The 18,909-nt window shown below is 53.9% G+C and overlaps 1 protein-coding gene across 2 annotated transcripts; it reads right to left on the reverse strand.

Annotated features, from left to right (window-relative positions):
* Positions 1-2,177: 2,177 nt before the first annotated feature.
* On the reverse strand, positions 2,178-18,427 carry PPIH (peptidylprolyl isomerase H). Of its 2 annotated transcripts, XM_068162837.1 has the most exons (10): positions 18,327-18,427; positions 17,619-17,683; positions 16,686-16,709; positions 16,164-16,208; positions 15,726-15,768; positions 11,672-11,764; positions 8,143-8,230; positions 5,971-6,011; positions 3,778-3,857; positions 2,178-2,364 (listed from the first exon to the last, which is right to left on the reverse strand). In XM_068162837.1, exons 1-9 carry the CDS (start codon positions 18,390-18,392, stop codon positions 3,789-3,791), a joined length of 534 nt encoding a protein of 177 aa, XP_068018938.1. In that variant the 5' UTR covers positions 18,393-18,427; the 3' UTR covers positions 2,178-2,364; positions 3,778-3,788. The 2 variants fall into 2 exon arrangements, with proteins under 2 accessions (XP_068018938.1, XP_068018939.1); XM_068162838.1 differs by lacking the exon at positions 11,672-11,764.
* Positions 18,428-18,909: the final 482 nt, after the last annotated feature.

Genomic DNA, 18,909 nt, shown 5'->3' on the forward strand with positions numbered 1-18,909 from the left:
GAAGTGAGCATGAGTGTCCTCACCAGCTCTGCAATCCCAGGAATGGAGACCAGACTTCAAGGACTTTGGTCACATGAGATAAACAAGCACACCAAAGCTTGCCTGTGGGGCTGGTCCTCCAGCACATCAGTGTTCCCCTTAATGGGAAGGTCGTGAGTTCAAGCCTGCAGTGGGCAGTAGTGTCCTCCCTACTCTAGTCATGAGGTCTGTGGCGACAGGTTGGACTTGATGATCTTTGAGGTCTCTTCCAACCTTAGGAATACTGAATACTGAATCAGTGCTTGCTGCCCAGCACTGGGTAAAGCACAAATTAAGTGCATGGACTTCACTTCCTGGGGCGCTTCCTGCCCCCACACAAGGCACTGCTGATGCCCAAGCAGTGATGGAATGTTTCTAGATGGGATGAAAGGCATGCAGGTGACACAACAGAATTTGTCCCAACTCCTTTGTGCTTAATCTGCCAAATGAGGAACCCCCCACTGCAGCCCAGCCCTAGGAGGGGGGCTGTCTTGTCTCCAGCAGGCAGCTGAGCTTGCAACCCAGTTCTGGGAGAGGAGTTTTTCCACCAGCCTGCAGCCTTGGCTGTGTTCTTTGTAACCATGCAGAATGAGGAGCCCTGAATTCACCTCCAGCACAGCTATTCTCTGCTTCCCAGCCCAAAGCCCTGCCCACATCCCTGACCCCCAGGTAAATTCCTGTAACAGCCTAGTGCCAGGATGTGCCAGGGAGGGTTTTACAGATGCTTGTTCACAACTAACTCACTTCAGAGTCCAGCAGACTTTTGGGGATGGAAGTCTGTGCCATGCTAATTTCTTGTGCTTTGCTAAGGCTGCCTATAGAAAGGTTCTGGAGACTCCCAAGGTCACAAAACCACCATGGTTGGAAGGGATGTCTGGGGATCATCCAGCCCCACCACCTGCTAAAGCGGGGTCACCCACAGCAGGCTGCCCAGGATCACATCCAGGTGGGTTTAGAATCCCTCCAGAGAAGGAGACTCCACACCCTCTCTGGGCAGCCTGCTCCAGGGCACTGGCACCCTCACAGCAAAGGTGTTCTTCCTCTGGGTCTGATGGAACCTCCTGGGGGTTTTGACCCTTGCCCTGTTGCTGGGCACCACTCGAGTCTGGCCCCATTCTCTTGACACCTGCCCTTTAGATACTGGCAAGTATTGATCAGATCCCCTCTGGGGCTGCTCTTCTCCATGCTCAAGAGTCTCAGGTCCCTCAGCCTTTCCTCCTCATAGAGATGCTCCAGGCCACTCAGCATCTTCATGGACTCCACTGGACTCTCTTCCAAGATTTTTTTTCTCTCTTCAACTGGGGAGCCCAGAACTGGACCCAGGACTTCAGCTGTGGCCTCACCAGGGCAGAGGAGAGAGGATGGAGAACCTCCCTTGACCTGCTGGCCACACTCTTCTGAATGTACCCCAGGATGCCATAGGCCTTCTTGAGGCCTGAGGGCACACTGCTGGCTCACGGTGAACTTGTCCACCAGCAGTCCCAGGCCCCTCTCCTTGGAGCTCCTTCCCAGCAGGTCCCTCCTCACCTGCACTGGTGCAGGGTTTGTTCCTCCCCAGGTGCAGGATCCTGCACTGGCCCTTGTTGAACTCCATGAGGTTCCTCTGCCCAGCTCCTCAGCCTGTCCAGGCCTCACTGGATGGCAGCACAGCCTGAGGGGTGCCACCCCTCCCAGCTCTGTCTCATCAGCAAACTGGCTGAGCATGCACTCTGCTCCTTCGTCCAGGTCACTGATGAATATCATGAACAAGACTGGACCCTGTACTGACTGACCCTTGGAGAACACCATGAGCTACAGGCCTCCAACTAAGCTGCACTGCTGATGCCAGCTCTCTGAGCTCTGATGGTCAGCCAGTTCTCATTCCACCTCACTGTCCACTCATCTAAACCACACTTCCTAAGCTTATGGGATGCGAGGAACCTATCTGACAGGGAGCCTTGAGTAAAAGAGCTGATGGAACACAGCCCTGCCATGCTCCCTTCACCCCTTCTTTCCCATTCTGCAAGGGCCTAGCAGCAGTACCCCTCAACACTAGGCTCAGAAAATGTTCCCCATAGAACCAGCTGAGGCTGGTGCACCTTGCTGGGAATGCTCCAGCCACCCTCACCTGAAGAGGAACCTGCTCCCAAGCACAGGACCTGATGCATGCTGCACACAGATGTAACAAAACTCTTTATTTACATTTAAAACCAGAGTCCCCAGCAGATAGATGTCAGCTATTAAATCATTGCAGGAGGATGTCAAGAGTGGAGATGTGGCCTGCAGGGAGGACTGGGACAGTGGAAAAACTGGCTGGAGCTGGAACTGCATGGGGCCAGCAGAGGCCTAACCACTGGTGAAGGAACACTGAAACAGAGAAGAAAGAGGTCCAAAGTGCTGAACAGACATTTGCAACTCATCATACAACAGCAAGGCTCTGCAGTGACCTGGGTGCTGCTACAGCGTGGTTCAAGGCAGTGTGATTGCTGCATGCTCACCTTCACTCTGAGCAGAACTTAGGAGCCCTCCTGGGTCTCCATGGCAGGATGCATCTACCTACAAAGGTCAAACCAAGAGTGCCTGTTCCTCCTGGCTGGCTTCAATGGATCTTGCCAGAAGGGTGCAGAAAGGCAGCTCCCAGACCTGCCTGGCAAGTAAGCAAGGTGCCACTCGCCTCGTAACTAGCAACGAAAAGCTTCCAGTCTCAAGTTAGATGTTGGCCAGAGATTGGTGTTTTCCAAATATCAAGTCTAGGCCTGAGCACAACCTGACCCATCAGCACAGCCCACGTGCAAGGAAGCCTGTTCAAGAAGTTGACCCTACCTTCAAAAGCTTGTAAATGCTACCAGAAGCACCAGGGAAACCAAACAATGATTCAGTTTCCTGTTGTCACTTCATCAGACAGGAGTTTGCACTGCAGATACGAAAGACTTTCTTATGGAAGTGGGGAAGACAGCTTTGTGGGCAATTCCAGATGTCTTTGGACACTATTTTTAATGAAAGATCAAAAGCTGTGGGGAATTGGTTTTGTGCCTGCCCCCAAAAAGGCCAATAGAACAGACTTCTGGCAGGCTGCAGTCTGACACACTGGAATCTCAACAGATTTGTTTAAATGTTTGTGTTTTTACAGTGAAGTGGGCAGGCAAACAGAGAGGGAACACTGCATGTTAGCCTGAGCTCTGCCCTGAGCCCATTGCTTTAACCAAGATAGGGCCTGAACAATAGCAATCTCTGGGAACCTCCTCCTTCAGATGAGCACAGTGCCAGTTGTCTCAGACCACGTAACATGGCAGCTTCTTGGCCCTTCTGTGGTGGCAGTCCTGCAGCTGTACTGAGCAAGCAGGCTCAAGTCCTGCCTCCCTCCTTGATCTCTACCTGCCTCACACACAGATGCTCTGCTTTCTGTACCGACCAGAGCTCACCAACCAGCAGGGCAAAGCGAAGCTTCCCACCCCCCAGACTGCCTCAGTAACACCGGCTGGATCCCTGCTGCACCTCCCTGGCAGCCCAGCCCCATTCAAGGCACAGCTCCCACACCCCCACCTTCCCCTTGCCTGCACCTGCAAAATCTGACCCTCAAGCACTGCCTTTCATGTTTGTGCAGCTCAGAGGGAAGCCAGTTCAGGGAGGTGAGGTGACAAAAACCTAGTGCTGTTACAGAAGCATGTTCTGGTGTCTCACGGCGCTGAGTCAGCTCTCTGCAGGCTCAAATGAACGTGAAAATGAGTCAAGAGAGAAGTAAGGAGATGGCACTGGGTGCCTGGGAAGACTAAGACTTACCAATCTCTGCTTTACATTTCCCCACACTGAGAGATCACAACTGGCAGCTTGGGTTTGTTATTTGGACCTGTAGGCACATTCTGGAGACAAACAAACATCTAATGGTCAACCTTATAAAAAACCACAGCAAATCCTGGGAGTGGCAGGTGTGCTTGCAGGCTGGAGAAGAGGTGCCTGTGCAACATCAGCAACAGGGAAGCCCTGACACAGCTGAGCAGCACAGAAGCACTGTCACACTTTTGGCCGAGAAGTGTCTGTGTGCAGAGGTTTGGGATACAGACCAGACTCTAATCCTTTGGATGGAAGGGAAGGAACAGAGCACAGCCATCACACCACTTGAGGCTGCTCTGGCTTAAATCTTCAAAGCTAGCCATCACAGCTCCACATGCAAAGCAAACTTGCATTTGTACAGAATGATAGAATCAGAATGGGTTTGGCTGGAAATGACATTTAAAGGTCATCTAATCCAACCCCACTGCAGTGCACACTCAGGACATTTTCAACCAAAGCGGAGCTCAGAGCCCTGTCCAGCTAGACCAGGAACAGTTCTAGGGATGGGGCATCTCCCACCTCTCTGGGCAACCTGCATCAGCATTTCACCACCCTCAGTGTAACAAATGTCTCCCTTCTCTCCAGTCTGAATCTCCCTCTTTTAGTATCAAGGCATCACCCCTTGTCCTGTCACAGCAAGCCCTGCTCAAGAGACTGTCCCCATCTTTCCTATCAGCCCCTGCCAAAGGGGAAGCTGCAAACAGGGCAGTCATAGAGCAACCCTCCTTCTGAATCTCATTCTGCTGCACTAGGTTCCTTGCTCCTGAGCCTCTGGTTCCCTTTAACTAGCCCTTTTCTGCAGTGATGCACAAAGCAGGTGCACCACAACACTTCCACCAGTGCTCCTGGCCAAGAGGACTACCACCACATGGGTTGTACCATGCTTCCCCTTGTGTGGGAAGTTCTCTCAACCTCACAGTTGTCAGCTCTGTGTTTGCCCCACTATCTAGATTCAGAGGGTCTTGTGCAGGTGACCCCATGTGTGTGGCATGGAGTTACTGCTGTTATAGAATCCTAGAGTGGCTCTGTTTAGAAGGGACCTCAGAGCTCATCCACTCCAACCTCCCTACCACAGGCAGGGTCACCTCTCAACCAGACTCAGCTGCTCAAGGCCTCATCCAACCAGGCCTTAAACACTCCCAGGGAGAAAGCAGCCACAGCCTCCTGGGGCAACCTGTTGCAGAGTCTCACCACCCTCACACTGAACAGCTTCTTCCTCAGATCTAGTCTAACCCTGCTCTCCCTCAGCTTCAAACCATTCCCCCTTGTCCTGCCTCCAGACACCCTCTGCAGTCTTCCTGTTGGATCCCTTCAGGTCCTGACAGGCAGCTCTAAGGTCGCCCTGGAGCCTTCTCCTCTCCAGGCTGCACAGCCCCAGCTCCCTCAGCCTGTGCTCACAGCAGAGCTGCTCCAGCCCTTGGATCTGATCATCTTTGTGGCCTTCTCTGGACTCACTCCAGCAGCTCTGGAACACCAGAGCTGGAGGCAGGACTGGAGGCGATGTCTCAGCAGAGCAGAGTCAGGGGGCAGAGTGCCCTCTCTCGCCCTGCTGCCCACACGCCTCTCCATGCAGCCCATCTCCTCTGTCTAGAACTCACTGCTACTTGCTAAATCTACTCATCATCCTCCTGTGACACTCACTCTCAGTGCTGGTACCAAACACCACCCCTGAGCATGTTTTTCTTTAGCTTCTGGAAGGCCATCAGAAGATGAGGTTACTGTTTCTGATTGAAGATGCTGGTCACAGAAGTGCTGATTTAGCATCAGCTGCAAAATCCCAGGGAGTGGCACAGAAGGGATCTGCTTCACACTCTGCTCTAAGTTGCTGATGGAACAGTTTTTTTCTATTCAGCTCCCTGAACAAATGCAAAGCATTACAAGTAAAGCCAAAAACTCTCAATCCCCACTCAGAGACTAAGCAGCAACCACCAGAGTGCAGCACTGCTGGATCAGTCTGACAGCCTTGGCCTCCACAGACTGCCTGCTAGTCCAGGATGAGGACAACCCCTAAGAAGTTATCAACACTGCTATTCCCTGGTATCCTGGAGCCAGACAGTGGGAGAGAACAGAACAACTCAGGTTAATCCTCTACACTACTTTCTGACATGGACATTCACAGACAAAGAGGCAAATTCAACTTACTTCAATTTTTCTCATGACCAACAGCCCATCGACAATTTTACCTAGAACAAGAAAGTGAATCCACTTCAGTACAGCTCATTTTCACCTTTGCTCTCCACCACTCAGCACAGGTATGTGCATTTTTGTTCCTCCTTGAAAGTCTTGTGCAGCTCATAGCTACTGGAGTAGCTCAGGTTGAAGGGACCTCAGAACTCATCTGTTCCAACCTCCCTACTACAGGCAGGGACACCTCTCAAATAGGCTCAGCTGCTCAAGGCCTCATCCAGCCTGGTCTTGAACACCCCCTCTGGGCAACCTGCCTCTGGGCAGCCTGTGCCAGAGTCTCACCTCCCTCCTGCTGAAGAGCTTCTTCCTCAGCTCCAATCTAACCCTGCTCTGCCTCAGCTTCAAACCATTCCCCCTTCTCCTGTCTCCAGACACCCCCAGGCAAAATCCCTCTGCAGCCTTCCTGCAGGATCCCTTCAGGTCCTGGCAGGCAGCTCTAAGATACCCCCAGAGTCTTCTCCATGCTGCACAGCCCCAGCTCCCTCAGCCTGTGCTCACAGCAGAGCTGCTCCAGCCCTTGGATCATCTTCGTGGCCTCCTCTGGATTCACTCCCACAGTTCCATGTCCTTCTTATGCTGGGGACACTTTAGGGCTTGTCACCTTGTGCTGGGCTACACCCATCTGGGAGGGAAGGGTTGTGAGAGCCCTGCTTCCCCCAGGGGACAAAAGAAACCTGTTCCAGGTGGACTTGGCTTCCTCCTCCCAGAAGGAGGGGTCCCCCAGGTCTGAGTTGCTCTGTTCCTCTCCCCCTTCCTGTCCAGCAAGACTATAAAGGGGAGGCCACGGCAACCATCTGCCTCTTGGCTCCTGCCTTGCTGTTGGAAAGGACCAGCAGCCACTGCTGGCCTCCTGGCTCTGCCATGTGGCCAGGCCTGGGCTTCTCCCTGCTGCATCCAGGCTTCCCTTAAGGGCTGAAATCCACACCCACCGAGGGAGGTACAAGGCCATCCACATTTGCTTTTGTGTACTCTCCTATTCAGCCTCACCCCTGGAACCCCTCCCTGGTACTGCTCTCTATACATTGATAACAAATTGCCTTCTCCTACTTCCACACCGACTCCAGGCTGTTCTTTGGCAGATTCACCTCCAGCCTCTTTGGGGGTGGGAGGAGGAGTTTTCTTGGTTTCTTGCTACCATCTGAGCTCTTAAACTCCAGTTACAGCTCAAACCCCTACACACCTACCCCTAAACTAATAAAGGACACAAGCCCTCTCAAAACATTTTGCACATTCACAAGAGACTGAGCACATTTTCTGCTTGCAAGGGTGATGAGTAGCTCTGTAGGGTTTGAGACTCCAGCTGTGCTAGAACACAGCAGGGTGGTCTGCTACCCACCACAGCCTCCAAGGACACAAAACCCACAATGAACAATGTCAGTGTTACTTAAGATTCAGAGGAAGTGGTAAGGAGGACACCAGCCTAATGCCTGGCCTGGAAACCCTACAAGTTGAAGTGGCAACACAAGTTAAAAATGAGCAGATGTGGTTTCCTAGAATTACTATCTAAAACCCCCGGTGAAAGCTCAGTCCTCTCCAACAGTGGAGAAGAAAATCATCCCTTTGCTCATCTGTCCCTTCTGCCCTGGCACAGACTGTTCCAGATCACTGAGTCCAACCATGACCCAATACCACCAAGGCCATTAAACCATACCCCAAAGTGCCATGGCCATGTGTTTCTTGAGCACCACCAGGGATAGGGACTCCACCACCTTCCTGGGCAGCCTGTGCCACTCTTGCAGCAAAGAAAGTTTTCTTCCAACCTAACCCTCCCCTGGCACAATTTCAGGCCATTTCCTCTCATTCTATCACCTGAGACAAGGGAGAATAGACAACCCCCCCCCCCCAAACCCTCCTTTCAGGGAGCTGCAGAGAGCAATGAGGTTTCCTTTCAGCCTCCTTTTCTCCACACTAAACACCCCCAGGTCCCTCACCTGCTCCTCACTAGCCCTGTTCTCTAGACCCTTCACCCACTCTGCTGCCCTTTATCACACCATGCACTGCCTATGCAAACAATGCCTCACCCCAACAACATCTGCCTGCATAGACACCTCTGCTGGCATAAGTGGGGGGAAGAGAAGCTGCTTCAGGAGCGTCTGTGAGAGGGCAGCACAGGCTGCAGGGACTCACCGAAGACGACGTGCTTGCCGTCCAGCCAGTCGCACTTGGAGCACGTGATGAAGAACTGGCAGCCGTTGGTGCTTGGGCCACTGTTGGCCTGGGGGGAGAAGGGCAAAACAGCAGCTGTGGCCAGGTCCAGACTTCAGAGACTCAGAACAGTTTGGGTTGGAAGGGAGCTTAAAGACCATCTGAATGCAGGTTAAAGAGGCCCAGCATAGGGTTTTGCACCTAGGAACACATAACCCAGGAATGCAGCTCAGGCTGGGAGCCACCTGGCTCGAGAGCAGCACTGGGGAAAGGGACTCGGGGGTCTTGGTGGACAAAAGGCTCAAGATGAGTGAACAATGAGCTGCAGTAGCAAAGAAAGCCACCAGGATGCTGGGTTGCCTTAATCAGGGCATCACAGGCAGGGATAAAGATGTCATTGTCCCACTCTGCTCAGAGTTGGGCAGGCTGCACCTTGAGCACCATATGCAGGTTTGATCCCTGCTGTACAAGAAGGATGGGGACAGGCTGGGACGGGTCCAGAGAAGGGCCCCAAGAATGACAGGAGGACTGAAAGCCATGGCATATTAAGGAACTCTGAGACAACAGATCTTGCTCAGCCTGGAGAAGAGAAGGCTTAGGGGAGACCTCATAACCACGTACAGGTACCCAGCAGCTCTCAGGAAAGCAACTCCCTTTGTACAGAGTCCCATGGTGAAGACAAGGGGGGATGGGCACAAGTTGCTACCAAGGAGATTCCAACTGGATGCCAGAAAAAATGTTTTCACCATTTGAACCACTGGAATAAACTCCCCAGGGAGGTGGTAGATTTCCCTACGTTAGAGAGTGTCAAGGCCCAGCCTGCCAGGGTTCTGGGCCAGCTCATTTAGACTCTGTTCTTACCCTGAAATGTTGGACTGGATGATCCTTGAGGTCCCTTCCAACCTGGTGCTCTATGAATCCAGTTCCAACCCCCTGCCATGGGCAGGGACACCTTCCACCAGCCCAAGCTGCTCAAGGACTCATCCAACCTGGCCCTGAACACCTCCAGGGAGGGGACATCCACAGCCTCCCTGGGCAGCCTGTGCCAGTGCCTCCTCACCCTTTACTCTAAAGGCTTCTTTCCTAATCTCCAGTCTCAATCTCCCCTCCTCAAGCTTCAATCCACTCCCCCTGGTCCAGTCACTCCCAACCCTGTCAAAAGTCCCTCCCCAGCTCTCCAGCAGCCCCCATCAGGTACTGGAAGGCTGCTCTAAGGTCCCCCCATGAGCCTTTCCAAACTGGAAGGTAGACTCATCTCTCACAGGAAAGAGCTGTTGCTCTAGGCATAGCCTAGCTCCTTTCTACCCAACTGCTGCACAACCCAAAGCAAGCCAAACAGCCAGCTGCAGGAGTGCTCTGTGCTGGGATGTGGCACACCACCACACCTGCTCATGCCAACATGCACAGGGGCCATGGTGCCACCTTATTATAATTCTCCAACAGCATGCCCAGCACTAGACCATGCTGAAATCTGGGTTCTAGAGCATGCTCCTGATAAAAGGCTGAACATTTTGTTCATTACTTACTGGCTGCAGCATTGTCCTGGGAACCCAGGCAGTACTGGAGTACTGTGTCCAGTTCTGGAGCCCCTATTACAAGAGGGATGTGGAGGTGCTGGAAGGTGTCCAGAGAAGGGCCACAAGGATGATCAGAGGGCTGGAGCACCTCTCCTGTGAGGACAGACTGAAGGAGTTGGGGCTGTACAGTCTGCAGAAGAGAAGGCTCTGAGGAGACCTAATTGTGGCCTTCCAGTATCTGAAGGGGGCCTACAGGAAGGCTGGGGAAGGACTTCTCAGGATCTCAGGTAGTGATAGGACTAGGGGGAATGGAATGAAGCTGGAGGTGGGGAGATTCAGGCTGGATGTGAGGAGGAGGTTCTTCACCATGGGAGTGGTGAAACCCTGGAATGGGTTGTCCAGGGAGGTGGTCGAGGCCCCGTCCCTGGGGGTGTTTAAGAGCAGGCTGGCTGAGGCTCTGTCCAGCCTGATCTAGTGTGGGGTGTCCCTGCCCATGGCAGGGGGGTTGGAACTAGATGATCCTTGTGGTCCCTTCCAACCCTGAATGAAACTATGAAACTATGAAAAAGACAAAACCAACAGCTGGTGTCTGCTCTTTGGAAGGTTTACTGGGAATAATTAAAACAAAGAAGTGTGTCTGTTGTGATGACCAGGATAGGAAAAATAACAAATCAGGAACAGTGTGAAGAAGATGGGGAATTTAATTCCTATCTGAGTGCATTTACATCTGCTGAGAAAACAGCTCTACAAAGATCTGTCCAGCCAGCTCTGGAAGGATCCAGCTGGGGCAGGCCATGGTTTGGCCCAGCAGAACAACTGCAGGGCCATGTCCACACTAACACAAAGCTGGTAATGCCAGCATGCATCCCTCCTCCCACACTGTGGAACACTGCTTATTAACTGTGTAACAATACCTCTGCCTGGGCCATGTTTGGAAGAGGATCAGAGTATCACAGAATCACAGCATGGCTCAGCATGGAAGGGGCCTCAGACCTCATCTACTCCAACTTCCCCACCATAGGCAGGGATGCCTCCCAACTATCCTCAGCTGCTCAAGGCCTCATCCAACCTGGCCTTGAATACCCCCAGGGAGGAGGCAGCCACAGCCTCCCTGGGCAGCCTGTGCCAGAGTCTCACCTCCCTCCTACTGAAGAGCTTCTTCCTCAGATCTAGTCTAACCCTGCTCTGCCTCAGCTTCAAACCATTCCCCCTTCTCCTGTCTCCAGACACCCTCAGGAAAAGTCCCTCTGCAGCCTTCCTGCAGGATCCCTTCAGGTCCTGGAAGGCAGCTCCAAGGACCCCTGGAGCCTTTTCTTCTCCAGGCTGCACAGCCCTGGCTCTCTCAGCCTGTGCTCACAGCAGAGCTGCTCCAGCTCTTGGAGCATCTTTGCAGCCTCCTCTGGACTTGCTCCAATAGCTCTGTGTTCTTTGTATGATGTCTTTCATGGTTAACCCACAGAGTGAATGCCCCATGCAAACGGTTGGAAGACCAGGACAGCTGAGAAGAAGTGGGCAAGCAGCAGCTGTGGACAGGAACACTGAAACACTGGCTCCACTTGTTCTCTACTGCAGAAGTCAGTGCATGGCCAGAGAACATGCAAAGGTTGTAGTTTGTCCTACAACAATGAACAGGAAGCTACCACAGTAACTGCCATGGCTTTCAAAACCCCAAACTTCTTGGTTTCCACCTCAGGGTCAGTGGTGGTATCAGGGAAGAAGAAAACACCACCCCTTGCCACTGTATGGAATCAAGCTATCCCAAAAGCTGATCAGAGCCTGCCTCAGCCCTCCAACCCTTAACAAAGAAAGGATGCTGCAGGATCAGGACTTTTGTGGCACTCAAGACATTAACCCCTGAGGAGCCTTCTGGCAAGGAGTTACACAGCAGGTCTTTCAGATCTTGGATCTAATGGTGGAGATGTCTATGGTCTGGCAAATAAGTTAAGAAAAGTGAAGAGCTGTGTAGCTTCACCATGTCATCATTTTACACTCACCATGGAGAGCAGCCCAGGAGCAGAGTGTTTCAGCTTGAAGTTTTCATCTGCAAAAGGTCCCCTGTATATACTGGCTACTCCAGTGCCATCTCCCTGCAAGAGAAAGGTGCCCAGCCAGCCACTGCTCTGGAGCAATTACTGCAGAAAATTAAACTCATCATCATCATCCCACAACTGCTCACAACCTCCCCACCAGGGGCAGGGACATGTCTCAACTCAGCTGCTCAAGGCCTCATCCAACCTGACCTTGAATACCCCCAGAGAGGAGGCAGCCACAGCCTCCCTGGGCAGCCTGTGCCAGGCTCACCACCCTCCCACTGAAGAACTTCTTCATCAGCTCCACTCTAACCCTGCTCTGCCTCAGCTTCAAACCATTCCCCCTTGTCCTGCCTCCAGACACCCTCAGGCAAAATCCCTCTGCAGCCTTCCTGCAGGATCCCTTCGGGTCCTGGCAAGCAGCTCTGAGGTCCCCCTGGAGCCTTCTCCTCTCCAGGCTGAACACCACCAGCTCCCTCAGCCTGTGCTCACAGCAGAGCTGCTCCAGCCCTTGGATCATCTTTGTGGCCTTCTCTGGACTCTCTCCAGCAGCTTTGTGTCCTCCTTCTGTTGGGGACACCAGAACTGGAGGCAGGATTGGAGGTGGGGTCTCAGCAGAGCAGAGTCAAGGGACAAGATTCCCTCTCTTGCCCTGCTGCCCACACTGCTCTGGCTGCAGCCCAGCACACAGCTGCCTGCTGGGCTGCATGAGGGCACTGCTGGCTCCTGGGGAGCTGCTCAGCAACCAAGACCCCCAAGTCTCTGTCTTCAGGGCTGCTCTCAACCCACTCTGCACCCAGCTTGGATTGTGCCTGGGATTGGCCTGATCCAGCTGTAGGACCTTGCACTTTGACTGGTTCAACCTCATGCTGTTGGCACTGGCACTCTTCTCAAGCCTATCAAGATCCTTCTGGATGCCACCTCTGATGTACAATGAGTCCAGCACATCACACAGCTTGAGGGATATGCCAGAGGGATGGGATGTAATCCAGAAGGATCTGGACAAGCTGGAGAGTGGCCCCAGGTGAACCTCATGAGGTTCAACAAGAGCAAGTGCAGGGCCCTGCACCCAGGCCAGGACAATCCTCATTGTCAGTACAGGCTGGGGAGAAGGTGATAGAAAAGCAACCCTGAAGAAAAGGACTTGGGACTTCTAGTGGATGGGAAGTGGACATGGCATCCTGGGCTGCATCAAAAGCAGTGTGGCCAGCAGATGGGAGAGGTGATTCTGTTCCTCTGCTCTAGAATGCTGCATCCAGCTCTGGTACCTTCAACACAGGAAGGACACAGACCTGATGGAAAGAGTCCAGGGGAGGACAATATAAACCATCAGGGGGTTGGAGCAGCTCTGCTCTGGGCCAGGCTGAGGGAGCTGGTGGTGTTCAGCCTGGAGAAGAGTAAGCTCCAGGGAGACCTCAGAGCAACCTTCCAGTACCTGAAGGGGCTGCAAGAAGGCTGCAGAGGGACTGCTGGCAAAGACCTGCAGGGACAGGAGCAGGGACAATGGCTTTGAACCAGAGCAGATTGAGACTGGATGTGAGGACAAGTTCAGCACCATGAGGACAGTGGAACACTACAAGTTGCTCAGAGGTTAACTGGGGCCCTGTGCTTGGAGATATTCAAGGTCAGGCTTGACAAAGCAAGCTGAGCTAAGATGTCCCTGGTGACTGCAGGGGGCCTGAACTAAGTGACTACTGGAGGTCCCTTCTGACCCAAACCATTCTGTGATTCTACAGTTCTATAAATCAGACTTCTTGGATAGCCACTTGAGGAGCCAGAACAGCCTGACTGCTCAGCCAGCCTGTGCCTGGCTAGAAGCTGGCAGCTCAGTGGAGTACAGAGAACACCAGGAACAGAAGCGAGGGCAAGGCAAGAAGAGCAGAAGGTGTGGAGCTGCACACAGGATATTGCTGACATCTCATTTTCCTGTTAGGTCAGCTCTTGCTGAACAGAGATCACTTCCTTGTTTTCAGTGGAATGACAGCAAATAAGCTTAAAGAAGCAACCATCCCATCAGCTGAGTGTTTCTGCACAACCACTTCTGCTTTCCTCATCACACCAGCCCTTAGTCACCTCCCTTTTCCCTGCCTCCATCTCACTCCAGGAGGCTTGGAATTGATCTTTACCGGCTTTGAGGATTCTGCCAACGTTTGGGTGACTTAACACTGCACTGTGTAGGCAGAAACCAGTCACTGCTCCTCCTCATGCACGAAACATGAAGTGTGTTTGTTGCTGGTGGATATAAATGGCTCTACATCCATTTTGGGTGGAGTTTGACCCTGTCCTTTTGCTTGAGGGTTGAGCAATGGACTCACTAGAGGGCAGGGATGGCATCCAGAAGGATCTTGGCAGGCTTGAGAAGTGGGCTAGGGCTAACTGCATGAGGTTCAACCAAAGTTGGAGGGAGTCCAGAGGGGGCCACAAAGAAGATCAGATCCAAGGGCTGGAGCAGCTCTGCTGTGAGTACAGGCTGAGAGAACTGGGGGTATTCAGCCTGAAGAGGAGAAGGCTCCAGGGGGACCTTAGAGCTGCCTGACAGTACCTGAAGGGATCCTGCAGGAAGGCTGCAGAGAGACTTTTCCTGAGGGTGTCTGGAGGCAGGAGAAGGGGGAATGGTTTGAAGCTGAGGCAGAGCAGGGTTAGACTAGATCTGAGGAAGAAGTTGTTCAGTGTGAGGGTGGTGAGACTCTGCAACAGGTTGCCCAGGGAGGCTGTGGCTGCTTTCTCCCTGGGAGTGTTTAAGGCCAGATTAGATGAGGCCTTGAGCAGCTGAGTCTGGTTGAGAGGTGACCCTGCCTGTGGTAGGGAGGTTGGAGCAGATGAGCTCTGAGATCATAGAATCACAGAACTGTCAGGGTTGGAAGGGACCTCAAGGCTCAGCCAGCTCCAACCCCCTGCCATGGGCAGGGACACCTCACACTACAGCAGGTTGCTCACAGCCACCTCCAGCCTGGCTGCAAACACCTCCAGGCAGGAGGCTTCCACCACCTCCCTGGGCAACCTGTGCCAGGCTCTCACCACCCTCATGGGGAACAACTTCTTACTCACATCCAATATCCCCATTTCTAGTTTTGCTCCATCCCCTCCACCCCCCCCACCCCCGAGTCCTATGACTCCCTGACACCCTCCAAAGTCCCTCCCCAGCTTTCTTGGGGCCCCCTGCAGATCCTGGAAGGCCACAATGAGGTCTCCTGGGAGCCTTCTCCTCTCCAGCCTGCACAACCCCAACTCTCTCAGGCTGTGCTCACAGCAGAGCAGCTCCAGCCCTCTGCTCCTCCTCCTGGCCCTTCTCTGGACATCTTCCAGCACCTCCAGAGCCTTCCTGGCACAGAGGCTCCAGAACTGGACACAGAGCTCCAGCTGTGGTCTCAGCAGAGTGGAGCAGAGGGGCAGAATCTCCTCCCTGGCCCTGCTGGCCACACTTCTCTTGCTGCAGCCCAGGCTCTGCTTGGCTCTCTGGGCTGCAAGTGCTCCCTGCTGGCTCCTGCTGAGCTTCTCCTCCCCCAGCACCCCCAAGACCTTTTTTTCAGAGCTGCTTTCAAGTCAGTCCCTGCCCAGCCTATATTGATATTTGGGATTGCCCCAACCCAGCTGCAGGACCTTGCATTTGGTCTTGTTGAACCTCATGAGGTTGGCTTGTGCCCACCTCTCCAGCCTGTCTCGATGGCCTCCAGCTGCCTGCTGCACCACACAGCTTGGTGTCATCGCAAACCCTTCCAACCTGAGCCACTCCAGGATTCTCTAACAACAGAGTATAAACATTTTTGGCCATTTGAAAGCCTCCAGATGCGGTGCCACACCTCTGTAGAGAGGAAATACTTTGGGATGCAGAAGGTATGGTCAGCTGAGACTCCACATTTGTTTTCAAGGATTTTCTGCCCTGCTGCAGTGAAGTGGCAGCAGTGCCATGAGGAAACCTCCTGCCACTGCTGAGAGCCAACAGATGTCACCAGTCCTTGGAAGGAGCTGCACATTAGAGCACACAGTACAAGTGTAAAAGGAATAGAGAAGTACATACGTTTACAAAGTCACCTCCTTGGATCATGAAATCTTTTATAACCCTAAAAAGTAAAACACTACTTAGTCCTCAGCAGACAAATGCCTCAAGAAGCTTAACGTGGTAAAAAGGAGCTCTGCTTTGCAGCACAACCAAAGTTATCAGGGTCTACAAATGCCACAATCTACAATCCACAGGTAGTTTGGGACCTGCTGCTCAAACAGGGACAGTGATTAGGTGACTGATGCCAGGAAACCATCTCTGACCTGGCACACCAGGTACAGGGGATCCCTCCCAGTGATCCCAAAATGCACATCTGAGAACATCCCTGAAGCCCACAAATCCCCAGAGGGATGACATTATCACTGACCTACAAAATGACTCTTAGACCACTAAGGCCCTTGAGGCAGCTCTCAAAACCACCTCTAGCTCAGGCTGCTGTTTAAGTAGATGAATTACCTGTGGAAAGTGCTTCCTTTGTAACCTATGGGCACACCATCCTTCCTGCAGGGAAACAAAAAGGAAAATCATTGCCCCTTACTGGCTATCCCCACACAAAAGCTTTCCAGGAACGAAGCTCCCTGTATGTTATCAGCTGCTTGCTACACAGCCAAATGCTCCAGCCTGGTGCCATCAGAAGACAAGGGACACCACTCTGAATGGGCTCTGCATGCTCATTAACATGCTTCCCTACAACATGTGCACCATTGTCTTCATGGGATCCCAGCATGGTGTGCAGCATCAGCAAGGGAGGTTTGCAGAAAGGGATTTTTAGAGCAACCTGAGCCCAAAGCCATGGCCAGAAGGGGAAGCCTGCCTTGTCTGTGACTGACTGAGCCTGGCACAACTTCCTCAGAGCAGACTTCTGTAACCCTTGCAGGTTGTGCTATTGTAGTAAGAGAAATCTTAGAGCCTTATTCCTCCTCACCCAGCCCTGTTTCTCTGAGTAGGCTGCTTAAAAGAGCACCTTAACCCACTCACCTGAATTCCCCCGTGCAGAACTGCCTGGAAAACAAAAACAAGAGCAGAGTGTGAGGTTAGAGATGAACTCTGAGGACACATAGGCTCACTCACCATGCATTGCCTACTGTACAGGGCTTTCCTTACTGTACTGGGGACCTCCCCAGTGACACAGGAACAGGCAGCAATGCCTCCCCACTGCTGTTTCAAACCAAACTTCTTTGCTTTCTACAGCTGAGAGGGGCAGATATGTAACACTGAGGATATTGAGAGAAAGTGAATGGGGAGCAGGCACCATCTTTCACAATGAATAAGGTATCTCCATGGGTATTCTGTGGAAGTGGGATGTCCAAGCAGTACATCTTTCAGCCAGTGCCAGGAGAACTCCACCATGGTATTGAGGGACTGCTTCTTATAAAAGGCAGAAGGTGGCCAGTGACTGCATAAGGGGCAACAAGTGCACACTGGAACACAGGAGGTCTCACTTGAACTTATGAAGAAACTTCTTGGAGGATGACAGAACCCTGGAGCAAGCTGTCCAGGGAGGTTGTGGAGTCTCTTTCTCTGAAGACTTTCCAAACCCTCCTGGACGTGTTCCTTTGCAACCTGCCCCTGGCATAACTGCTTTAGCAGGTGGTTGGGCTCGATGACCTCCAGAGGTCCCTACCGACCCCCACAGCTCTGTAATTGTATGATTCTATAAATGCACCAAGTGTATCAAAAGCTCCACAGAGGGAGCAGAGAGAAACAGGGGCCCATTGCCTTCCAGCCACACAGACTCCCCCAGCAGATTAGGAAGCTGCAAGGTCACACCTCTCTGGGAACAGAGAGAGGAACAAAGAGGGTGCAGTGCTTGCAGGGGGCAAGTAGTCACTCTGCTTCCAGAGACATTCCTGAACATTCCTCTGCAGCATGGGTCCAGGCTGAGCTGCAGGAACACTGGCTGCTCCATACCTGAAGTTCTCAGCTGTTTTGGGTACAACATCAGCAAACAGCTCAATCTTCATGCGCCCAACCTCCTGGGGAGACAGTGGCCAGGTGAGCTTTCTGGGCCCTACTCACACACACCAGGGTCCACATCTAGCATTCTTCCCCATACTCAACCTCCTGCTGCACCCTCACCTCCCTGTGAGTCCCTCACAAAACACTTCTGGATCCCTCCCCTGTAGCAGTTACCACAAGCCCTTTCCCATGCATCCCATCACCGTACAGGTGCCTGCTGCTCCCTCTTGCTGCACCCCTCGAAGCTCTTCCGGTTGGCCCCCTGCAAGCCGCGCAATGAACTCTTGGGCCGCTCCCCCTCCCAGCTGCACCTCCTTTGCGCTCCCACCTGCCCAATTAAACCCCTACAGAAACCTGAGCTATACAGCCCTGCAAAAGTGCTCCCAGATGGCCACTGCAGACCCCCTCCATGCCCTTAAGTGCTCCCCTCCAACCCCCTCCAGTTACAAGACCCTGCCCAATGCACCCCCACAACCGCTGTGCTCATACACCTTCAATTAACCTCTACAGCCCCCTCTCCCCCGCCACGCACCCTGCCGACCCCACTCCGTAGAGCTCCCCTCGCCTCCCCTCCCCTCCCTCGGCGCTCCACTGCAGCCCCTCTCCAGCCCCTCTCCAGCCCAGCACAGCCCCGCAGCACGCGGGCCGCGCCTCGCCCACCTGCCCGCCGATGGTGACATCGAAGAAGACCACAGGATTGTTAGGGTTGGAGGCCAGCACGGCCATGGCACCCGCTCCGGCACAGGAAGTGACGCGGCGGTACGGGGGCGGTGGCAGGCGGGGCCGGGGGCGGTGGCAGGCGGGGCCGGGAGCGGCGGCAGGCGGGGCCGGGGGGCGGTGGCAGGCGGGGCCGGGGGCGGCGGCAGGCGGGGCCGGGGGCGGTGGCAGGCGGGGCCGGGGGGCGGAGGCAGAGGGGGACCGGGGGGCGGTGGCAGGGGGGACCGGGGGGCGGTGGCAGGGGGGGGCCGGGGGGCGGTGGCAGGGGGGACCGGGGGGCGATGGCAGGGGGGACTGGGAGCGGCGGCAGGCGGGGCCGGGGGCGGTGGCAGGCGGGGCCGGGGGGCGGAGGCAGGCGGGGCCGGGAGCGGCGGCAGGCGGGGCCGGGGGGCGGTGGTAGGGGGGACCGGGGACGGTGGCGCCGTGCGTTCGGGGTTGCTGCGGGGCCCGGAGCGCTCCGGCCTTGTGTGGTTACAGTATCACAGTATCACACAGTATAACTAAGGTTGGAAGAGACCTCGAGGAT

The sequence above is a fragment of the Melanerpes formicivorus genome, unplaced genomic scaffold (genome assembly GCF_026170545.1).
Source record: "Melanerpes formicivorus ecotype bairdi unplaced genomic scaffold, bMelFor1.0.p_v2 SCAF_67, whole genome shotgun sequence".
In the NCBI taxonomy this organism is placed as follows: domain Eukaryota; kingdom Metazoa; phylum Chordata; class Aves; order Piciformes; family Picidae; genus Melanerpes; species Melanerpes formicivorus.